The sequence below is a fragment of the Rattus norvegicus genome, chromosome 7 (genome assembly GCF_021556685.1).
Source record: "Rattus norvegicus strain SHRSP/BbbUtx chromosome 7, alternate assembly SHRSP_T2T, whole genome shotgun sequence".
NCBI lineage: Eukaryota > Metazoa > Chordata > Mammalia > Rodentia > Muridae > Rattus > Rattus norvegicus.
The window spans coordinates 73,187,840-73,197,960 of record NC_141540.1 but is presented as its reverse complement, the minus strand read 5'-3'; the positions used below and the strand labels follow the sequence as shown (position 1 = coordinate 73,197,960).

At 55.6% G+C, this 10,121-nt stretch overlaps 2 protein-coding genes across 5 annotated transcripts in view; one reads left to right on the top strand and one right to left on the bottom strand.

Annotated features, from left to right (window-relative positions):
• Nemp1 (nuclear envelope integral membrane protein 1) overlaps positions 1-3,233 on the bottom strand; it is a 34,336-nt gene extending 31,103 nt beyond the window's left edge. For 2 of the 3 annotated variants that reach the window (XR_015624373.1, XM_087558984.1), the window contains exon 1: positions 2,971-3,233. The gene's annotated coding sequence lies outside the window, so the exon portion shown is untranslated. Of the gene's footprint in view, positions 1-266; positions 2,051-2,970 lie in introns of those variants that run through there. The other variant, XM_087558983.1, reaches the window with a different exon arrangement.
• Positions 3,234-3,693: 460 nt separating this feature from the next.
• Nab2 (Ngfi-A binding protein 2) lies at positions 3,694-10,087 on the top strand. 2 transcript variants are annotated; one of them, NM_001134874.1, is given in 7 exon segments: positions 3,694-3,986; positions 5,043-5,916; positions 6,277-6,410; positions 6,774-6,825; positions 6,911-7,043; positions 7,252-7,443; positions 8,399-10,087. In NM_001134874.1, coding segments are annotated over 7 exon segments (1,578 nt in total). In that variant the 5' UTR covers positions 3,694-3,903; the 3' UTR covers positions 8,509-10,087.
• The last annotated feature ends 34 nt before the right edge of the window (positions 10,088-10,121 follow it).

Genomic DNA, 10,121 nt, shown 5'->3' with positions numbered 1-10,121 from the left:
CAGTCCTTTAAACAGGCAGTGTGGGCTGGAGAGATGGCTCAGCAGTTAAGAACACTGACTGCTCTTCCAGGGGTCCTGAGTTCAATTCCCAGCAGCCACATGGTGGCTCACAACCATCTCTAACGGGGTCTGATGCCCTCTTCTGGCATGCAGGTGTACATGCAGAAAGAGCACACATACAAAAAGTAATCATTTTAAGCAGGCAGTCTCGGTGTGGGAGGGTATCATTGCTGGTCAGAGTTCTCACAAAAGACTACACTTCTCACCTTTTCTCTGTCTCCTGCTACTCACTGTGTGTTGATTATATGGTTGTTTCTTCTACCAATTGGCGAGTTCCTTATAGATGTAGTTTACTTTGGAGAGGTGAAGTTATTTCCAGGCCAGCTAGGGCTGGCTACACAGTGAGATCCAGAGCAGCCAGGACTGCAGAGAGAGACCCTACCTCAAAAGCATACTGGGGGGGCAGGGCCTGGAGTGATGGGTCAGCAGCTAAAGCAGAGCTGCTTTTTGCAGGTCTGAACTGAGTTCCCACCACCCACACGGCAGCTCCCAATAATCTGCAACTCCAGTTCCAGACGAGACGATGCCTTTTATGACCTCAATGAGCTGTTGTACACACTCAGTCCACATAAAACAGTTATTTTTAAGCGGCAGGGTAGGCTGAAGAGATGGCTCGGGGGTTAAGAGCACCCACTACTCCTGTAGAGGACTTAGGTTTAGTTCCCAGCACCCATGCACCAGCTGAGTGGGCACCTACACTCCTGCACATACACTAAAGAACACATACACACGAAAAAATGTACTATTTAAAGGACATAGAAAACAGTGTCACTCATTCTGCCTGGGAGGTGGGGATGGGGCATGGGGGTCCATAAAGGAGCATGGTCTGAGAAAGGTGAAGTCCAGCCAAACCTTGTTGAGTGGGTTTCTTTTGGCAGGGTGAGGTGACAGCGTGGGGGGTGGGGAGTGAGAGGAGAAATCTGCTAGATGAAAATCTCCACGTGCCTGGGAAGACAATCCCGGCAGGCAGGCAGGCAGCATGCTGCTCACTCCTCACCCACCCACTTTCTCCCCTCTCTTCAGTCTCCGCCACCGGCTTAGGAACTACGACTTGAGATACTGTTTCCCTTCCTAGAACAGACCGCTGTGGACAATAAAGGGAATCTTAAAACTTTGGTTAAATGACATCACTTGGCTGTGTTCTGCCTTTGAGCTTTGAGATGACTGGAGTGGGGGGGGGGGGGGTAAGGATATGGTCTTGCGAATTCCCGCAGTGGAACCCGGCAGAAAATGAAATGGAAAAAAAAGTCCCACTCCCCTTTTGCCAACCCCCAACACACACCTGTCTGTGTGAGCACACACGCACACACACACACACACAGCCTTTGCTAAAGGCTGGAAATTCCTTGTTCTCAGCGGAAGAGAGTAGGCGGGTGTGTGGGGGTGGTAGCCGTGGGAGGAAAGCGAAGAACAGACATCTCAGCTGCTCTGGCTGCGGGCTGCGGGGGCGCTCTGGGCCTTTGGTGGGGCCTGACAAGTCAATGTTGCTTTTCCTATTTTTTTAAAAAATGAATGTATTTTAAAATATACACACAAAGACTCGGATACAATCTACAGACACATAGATACAAAAGTAGATATAAAGAAACAAACACACAAACTAGAAATATTGTCAATAGTCTTCAACCTGACTAGCACTCTACAATTAACAGTTTCCACACACACTCTCTACTTAAATCTCCTGGCAAGTCTAGGGAAACAAAACTACAAATGATACTCAGTAGTTTCACTCTCACACTCAGGTTCCCATCGGGACCCATTCTGACCCACCAAGGGACTGGGACAAGTGTCTCAGCGAGATCTATCTCCTCTCCCTCCACCCTGGTCCCAAACATCGGAGCCAAGGCCTTAGATTCGGCGACTCCCTCCATCGTCTTCTTTCTTGGACCCCGACCAAGGCACAGTAAGTTCCGGCTCCCCGGCTTCACGCCCCAAGCTTCCCCACCCCTTGCCGCTGCACTAGCTGCCCTCTCTCTCTCCAGACCCCAAGACTTAGCGCCACCCCAAAGGGACCTGTGGGAGGGAGGGGGGCGCCTGGAGCAAAGGCAGTGTGGGCGAAGGATGTGCGTCACGGGGAGCGTGGGCAGGGGGAGGGCGGGGGCACGAGGAAACCCGGGGCCAGCGCCTGGCAGCCCAGACTCCAAAATAACCGGACTGGGGAGTGGGGGAGGGGCGTTGCATACATGGAAGGAAAGGCCGTCTAGTCGCGCCCTCCATATAGCAAAGGGGTTCGGGAGAAGGACCCTGCGCCTTCCTACATCCCTAGTATTTTTGGACGGAAGACAAAAACCTGACCTATTGAAATCATTCCTCCTTGATAAAGTACCCATCCCTCTTCGGGAAACCGAGAGATCCCCCATCGTCAGTCTGGAATGAATCTGGAATGTAGAACCCGCCCAGACCCACACTACCCACGCCGTGCTGGGGCAAGCCACTCTCAAGTGCGGAGCAAAGGGGCGGAGCCGAGGTTTCTAACTAGAGGGACGTTTCCTCCCTCTGGCCAGTCCGCCACGCTTTCCACCCCCACCCTCTCTCCCCAAAGGCCTACACAACCCCCACGTGCCCAATACCCCCCCCAACCCTCCTAGCCGTGGGCGTGTAATGGGAACCAGATGGGGCTAGAAGAAACCGAGGGGGTTGGGCTCCTTGAAGGCGGTCCTCCGTGGTGGGCAGTCACGTAGACTACTCTTAGCCTCTTGCCAAGCTTCCACTACACTGTCCAGAGAGATCCAATAATTCATGACCTCAGAGAAGGCAGCCACCTTTTCCTGGCTTTGCCGTCCAATCCAAGCAGTAAGGCCTGACCATCAGAAAATAAAAAAGCATGGTAACCCCATCCCTGTCCTACCTACCAAACCCCGACGTGCCTAACCAACGCTCATGTAAGTAGTAGATTCTAGTATAACTTACGACCAGGGTTTCTGAGAGCCGCCTCTTCATATTACAACCTTTAGGCCAGAGAACGGTGTTGAAACACCGAAGGGATTCCTGCGCAGCCCCGCGCTAACAAGTTTACCCTAAGGGTACATCCTCCGGGAGCGGAGCAGGAGGAACCGAACACCCGGACCCCTCTCCAACTTTTTTCCCATCACTTCTAACATTCAAACTAACGGCATGGCGCGGCCAGAGTGCGGCCAACGGGCGTCCGCGTCGTTGTTTAGACGCGTGTGCACGTACGTGCGCGTGTCTTTGTATACTTGTGCGTGGTTGTGAAACTGCGCTCTCGGCTCACAGGAGTAGGAGTGGTGCAGGGAGTAGGAATGTAGCCGGCGGGGCGCTCACGTGGGTACGTGGGCGCAGAGAGGGCCGGCTGTGCATCCGGCGTGGGCGGCAAGGAGCGACCTGCCCCGCCCGTTGGGTCCCCAAGCTCCCCCCTCCATAGCTCGGCCTCGGTCACCTCAGTCCCCAACTCGGAGCCCGATTCTTGAGTCCCCGCCTCCGCCTCCTGCTCCACACCTTCCCCCCACCTTCCCCCAAGTCTCCTCCTCTCAGTCTCCGCAGCAGCCTCTCGGAGGCTCAGGCCTGGGCTCCCACCCACCGCCTCCGGTCCCAGCCCCCGGTTCTGCCCACGCCCTCCTCCCGCCAGCCCGGCAGCCAGCGCAGCGCGGGGCCTCGCTCCCTGTGCGTCCTGCGGGGGAGGAGGCGCGGAGAGGCGGCAAGCTCAGCCGGGGAGGTGGGGGCAGAGGCACAGACAGAGGCGCGGAGGCTCCGAGAGAGAAGACGTGGAGGGAGGGACGGAGCCAGGACAGCGGTGGACCCGGGCCGCGCGCGCTCCAGGCAAAGAGCAGCGCGCAGCAGGCGCCGGGCACCGAGACGGGAGGCACGGGTGATCTCTGGCCGTCCATGCACAGAGCGCCCTCTCCCACAGCGGAGCAGCCACCTGGCAGAGCGGATAACACCCGCCGGACCCCACAACCCAGAGTCAAGTTAGTGGGCAAAAGGAGGTGGCAGGGAGTGGAGATGGGTGGAGTTGGACTCCCGAATGGGGGTCTAGGGGGTGGGGGTCGAAAAGAGGACGTGGAGAATCGGGAGGTGGGAGGTGGAGACTGATAGAAAAGGGGGGGTGAGTATTCGAATTGGGGGATCCTGGGAGCAAACAAAGACCCAATGAGCCTGGTTACGATAGAGTACTGCCTCATTTTCCATTCCAGGTTTACTCAGTGGGCATAACCTGGTACGTGAGGCCCTACAAAGACTGTCCCCCAGCGCCAGGGAGAGCTCCAGAGCTTGATCTGTCAACAGTGAGGGGTGGGGGAGCTTAGCTGTCTTAGTGTGTCATTAGCCGGCAGCGCACCACCCCTAGGTCTGGGAGAAGGTGGTTCCTTTGAGTTAAGCATCTGTGGGCCTGAAGGGGGTGTGCTTCAGGCCTCCCTTGTCATGAAATGACCATTCACTGAATGAGGAGGGGTAGCCCCCGCATGCAGCCCCTTCCTCAAGAGGCCTTCAGTCTCTCTCGCACTCCCTTTTGAAGATAAGGATGGAAAACAAGGAGAAGAGAGTAGGCGGGAGCCCCCAGGCAGTTTTCGCCTACAGACGCTGCTCCTGTGGGAGTGTGTGGGAAGAACGGCCCCAGAGCAGAACAATCAAGGCTTCCCTCCCCCTTTCCCAGAAGAGAAGGACCAATCAAAGGAGAGGGGGTAACTGGAAGGGTACTGGGCAGCCTAGAAAGTTCGGACAGATTCTAGGAAGAGTGCTTTTAAACCCTGGAACCTAAGGACATGAGCAAGGGTCTACCAGGTTCCCTAAAGGCCAAGGAAGAGGCCACACCCCTCCCTCCCAGCTACCTGGGCAAGGAGTGAAGTGGCCAGCAGTAGCCCCTAGTATTCTAAGTTAACTTTAATATGGGATGTTTGTGCCACTGAGCAATGCTCCATTCTCAACCTTGGGCACTGGGCAGGAAAGAGGACAACTGTTAGTGTGGGTTGGTTGGTACCCAGCAGGACACTTGTACTCACCGCCTGTCTCCTGCCCTTCCTTCTCAGGGCAAGTGCCTCAACCATGGCACTGCCTCGAACACTGGGTGAGCTGCAGCTGTACCGGGTCCTGCAGCGTGCCAACCTTCTTTCTTACTACGAGACCTTCATCCAGCAGGGAGGGGATGATGTACAGCAGCTGTGTGAGGCGGGCGAGGAGGAGTTCCTGGAAATCATGGCACTTGTGGGCATGGCCACCAAACCACTCCATGTCCGACGTCTACAGAAGGCTCTGAGAGAATGGGCCACCAACCCAGGGCTCTTCAGCCAACCAGTGCCTGCTGTGCCTGTCTCCAGCATCCCACTTTTCAAGATCTCTGAGACAGCTGGTACCCGGAAAGGGAGCATGAGCAATGGGCATGGCAGCCCAGGAGAAAAGGCGGGCAGTGCTCGAAGCTTTAGCCCCAAGAGTCCCCTTGAACTTGGAGAGAAGCTATCACCACTTCCTGGAGGACCTGGTGCAGGGGATCCCCGGATCTGGCCAGGCCAGAGCACTCCAGAATCTGATGTTGGAGCAGGAGGAGAAGAGGAGGCCGGGTCTCCCCCTTTCTCCCCCCCTGCAGGGGGAGGAGTCCCTGAGGGGACTGGGGCTGGGGGGGTGGCTGCAGGTGGCACAGGGGGTGGTCCAGACCGCCTGGAACCAGAGATGGTGCGAATGGTGGTAGAGAGTGTGGAGAGGATCTTCCGGAGTTTCCCCAGGGGTGACACTGGAGAGATCACATCCCTGTTGAAGCTGAATAAGAAGCTGGCACGGAGTGTGGGGCACATCTTTGAGATGGATGATAACGACAGCCAGAAAGAAGAGGAGATCCGAAAATATAGCATCATCTATGGCCGCTTGGATTCCAAACGGCGTGAGGGCAAACAGCTTAGCTTGCACGAGGTGAGTACCTGGGTCTTCAGGACTGCCCTTCACTCCTGGGCTCAGTTCACTTGCCTCAGAATCCTCCACCTCTGTATCACTGTCCCCTTGACCACCCCAGTTCCTTCCACACACCCACACATACCCAACCCCAGCTGCTGCCTCACTTCCCTCAACCTAAGGGAAGAATAATGGCAACGAAACCCTGTGCTGCTCACATGCCAGGAACAGGAGGCCTTGGGAGGGACAGTCTCTAAGTTCAGGCAGTTAAGTCCTGGGTATTATTTAAAGCAGGCATTCTTTGGATGGGCCTCCCTTGGTGGTGAAGGGGAAAAGCAGTAGGAGAACCAAGAACTCACACTGATTGTCCTCTTGCCACAGTTGACCATCAATGAGGCTGCTGCCCAGTTCTGCATGAGGGACAACACCCTTTTACTTCGAAGGGTAGAACTTTTCTCACTGTCCCGCCAAGTAGCCCGAGAGAGCACCTATCTTTCTTCCTTGAAGGGATCCAGGTGAGACCCCCTTCCTTCCCCAAGGTTGGAATCCTGCCAAGGACTTGGCTCTCCCAACTTGCAACTCAGGCAGCTCCAGGCCTGTTTGCCACCCACCTGCGTGTCTTCCCCTTGCCAGCTCAACTTAGACTTGTCTGAGGCTTGCTCTCTGCTCCCAACCCCCCACGAGAATGATTGGACTTCCAACTCCTGTCCAACCAACTTCTTCCTGCAGCCTTTAAGTAATGCATGTTCCTGGCTGGATTGTACACCCTGTGCATTGCGGGGCCCTTCTTACCTCCATTCTCCTTATTCTCTGTTTTTTTGTTTTGTTTTGGGTTTTTTTTTTGTTGTTGTTGTTTTGGTTTGGTTTGGTTTCTGCAGGCTTCACTCTGAAGAATTGGGAGGTCCACCACTGAAGAAACTGAAACAAGAGGTATAGTTTTGAGGGTAGGGAAGGACAGCCTGCCCCAATCACTGCCTTGCTGGGTCCTCATTTCCCAAATTGTGGGCATCCACAGGTTGGAGAACAGAGTCATACTGAAATCCAGCAGCCTCCTCCAGGCCCTGAGCCCTATGCACCCCCATACCGCCCCAGCCTCGAGGAGGACAGCGCCAGTCTGTCTGGGGAGAGCCTAGATGGTCACTTGCAGGGTGAGTGTGCATTAGAGTACCTTGGTCTGCTTTGGGAGGAGGTGGAAGCGGGTGGGTGGGTTGCAGGAATGAGCCAGGAGTCAACTGCCTGGAACAGGGTTGGGAGGCCCGGCTGGATGGGGACAGAAGAACCTGTGGGAATGACTGTCGGCTGAGGGTGGGTATTGTTGGCGGCAGCCCCTGACCTGACCAGTGCCCATGCCCACAGCTGTGGGGTCGTGCCCAAGGCTGACGCCGCCCCCTGCTGACCTGCCCCTGGCATTGCCAGCGCATGGGCTATGGAGCCGCCACATCTTGCAGCAGACACTGATGGATGAGGGGCTGCGGCTCGCCCGCCTCGTCTCCCATGATCGTGTGGGCCGCCTCAGCCCCTGTGTGCCTGCGAAGCCGCCTCTCGCAGGTGAGGCAGCCAGCAGTGCTGTCCCTAAACACCCCAGCTCCTCAGGCCCCCAAGTGGGTCCTCATTTTCTAGGATCAGAGGGAGGAAGGAGGGATACTGCTGTCAGAACAGTAGGAGGAGCTCCAGCTAGCCAGACTTTGAGCAGGGGCAAGCTACTACTGGGTTGTTTCCAATTGGGAGGGTCTGATCCATGTGGGGATCTTTGACCAAGGAGCAGAGAACAGAATGAGGGGTGAAGGTGAGCCGGAGAGTCAGCAGTAAGAGAGGCCTGCATAGAACTATCTAATGAAGGGAGGGGGCGGAGTCGCTGGGAGTTGTAGGGATAGGGTTCCCCAGTTTGGAAGCCAAGGAGCCCAAAGCTGGGCACTTTGTGTGTGCATAGGAAAGGAGTGGGCCCGGCAGAGGGCCGGGCAGCCGCTGGGCTGAGAGTGACGCCGCAGGCAAAGCCACCAACCCTGGCTTGGTATTTTTAAACTGTGCGTGGGTGGAAAGTGGGGGCGGGGACTGAAGGGGGTGCTTCTCTTGAGGGAGGAACTGGGAGTCTAGCTTCCTGTGTTTCCCCTGATTTGGCTACCAAAAACTCGGGGAGCTCTTATAGGGAGGGCGAGCCCTGGGAGGGGGCCCGAGGTGAGTGGGGGTGGCTGGGCCTGGGAAGGGGGAGAGGGAGAGGTCAGAGCCAAGCCGCCCCCGCAGCTCCTGACAGAACCAGAAATTCCAGCAGAGCAGAGGCGGGCGAGACAGGGAAAGAGAGACACACAGAGACAGAGAGCTACACACAACCAAAATAGGAGGGGGAGCTGCATACCCTTGGGTATGGAACCCCCATACACGCAGTGGGCAGGAGGCAGTAATTCAATAAGTGGAGCTGTCTTCGCATTTTTCTGTGCCTGGCCTCATAACAAGCTTCTCAGCCTCCAACCCAGTGTTCTAACCAACCTACACCTCTTTCCTACAGAATTCGAGGAAGGGTTGCTGGATCGCTGTCCTGCCCCAGGACCTCATCCTGCTCTGGTGGAGGGTCGCAGGAGCAGCGTCAAAGTGGAGGCAGAAGCCAGCAGGCAGTGAAAGTGGGGGAGTCTCAGACCCAGGACCCAGACTTCTGGCTCACTTAAGACCCCCCACATTCTCCATCCTTGCACTCGGCACTACCCTAGAAGGATCCTTCTGCTGCCCTCTGCCTCCCATCCGCTCCATGGGCACAGGACTATGGGGCTTCAAGCAATAACAAACAGGGGCCTAGCCAGAGGACTCAAGGGTGCAAGGTGTGCCCTCACCCGGCTCAGGGGCGTGGACTTTGCCTCCAGCCTGCTGGGGCTCTCCTTTCTCTCATACCACACACACCCATTCTCCAGGTGGCCAGCAGTGGTGTGAGCGGCTGAACTACTCTGCTTGGAAGAGAAGAACTTCCCCGGGAAGGCCTAGCAGCTTAAATGGAACCGTTTGCTCTGAGACTGGGGGCTTGGGAAAACTGGGTCTCCCTCCCCCATCCTCATTTTTTGTGCTTCTAGTTTGTTTCTTTAATTTAACAAGTGCTGCAGTTCGCCCGCCCCGTTCTCATCACCCCTACCCCCCAGCAGTCCTCTCTCTCGAACTGTGTGAGGCTGCCCCGCAGTTCCCTCTACCAGCCCCTTAGAGGCCTGGGTTGGACCCTGAGTCTCCTCAGCCGGCAGGACTGCAGCACCTGTCGAACACTTAGCGTGTCTTTCTTTTCAGATTGTGTACAGTAGATTATTTATTTTGTTATTTTGGAATAAAATTTATTTTATGGCTTAGGATCCATGGCCCTCTTCCCCAAAGTGAGGGAAAAAGGACAGGGTGAGAGTCGGGGGGGGGGGGGAGCTGGCAGTGGACATAAAAATAGGAGAGACAGCAGTTGAGGGCCCCAACACCCAGGGAGTTTACACAATGAGGTCTGCACCCCTACTCAACCCTCAGGCTCTAGGAAAGCTGGAAGCATGGACTCACCAAGGCTATCACTGGATGCATGTTACAGCCACATAGTTACTCCCCAAATGATACTGGGTCACTGTCTTGTACAATGTCTTAGCCTTTCAGATACATGAGGTCACATGGGCAAAAGCAGATACATGTTCTGTGTGGTCATACAGTGATGTGTGACGTCTATAGGTTTAACATGTCTTGGGGTAAACATTGGCACGGCTACACACAAACTTAGCTCTTACAATGCACAGGCTCAAATGTCACGAGGCCTCTTTTTGGCAAGACTTTGGAGCTTCAGAGAAGTTTTGGATTTTAATCTGGGTAAAACCCATACCAGTAACCATACACCTACGTTTTCTTTTTTTTTTCTCCCAGAGTCACCTGAACCCAGCTCCAATCCCTAAGCCTATGCCCTCTGTCTTTGGCACAGTGTCTATGTTTTGCGTGTGAGTCCCAGGCCCTGGCTCAACACAGTTCTGGGGTGTGTGTGTGTGTGTGTGTGTGTGTGTGTGTGTGTTGTGCAGGAGCCTGTATCACAGAGCCCGAATATCCCCCCTCATCCCTTTGCACCCGGTGCTGGCAAAGGGGGGGCCTGGCGGGATAGGAAGGACAGAGCACAGCAGTTCCATATGCCACACGTTCTCCCAGCCAGTTCTTTTCTCTTGACCAAGGAACAGCTGGAGACGGAGGCACCTGCATGAGCAGGTGTCCAGAGCGGGTCCATAGAGACAGAAGAG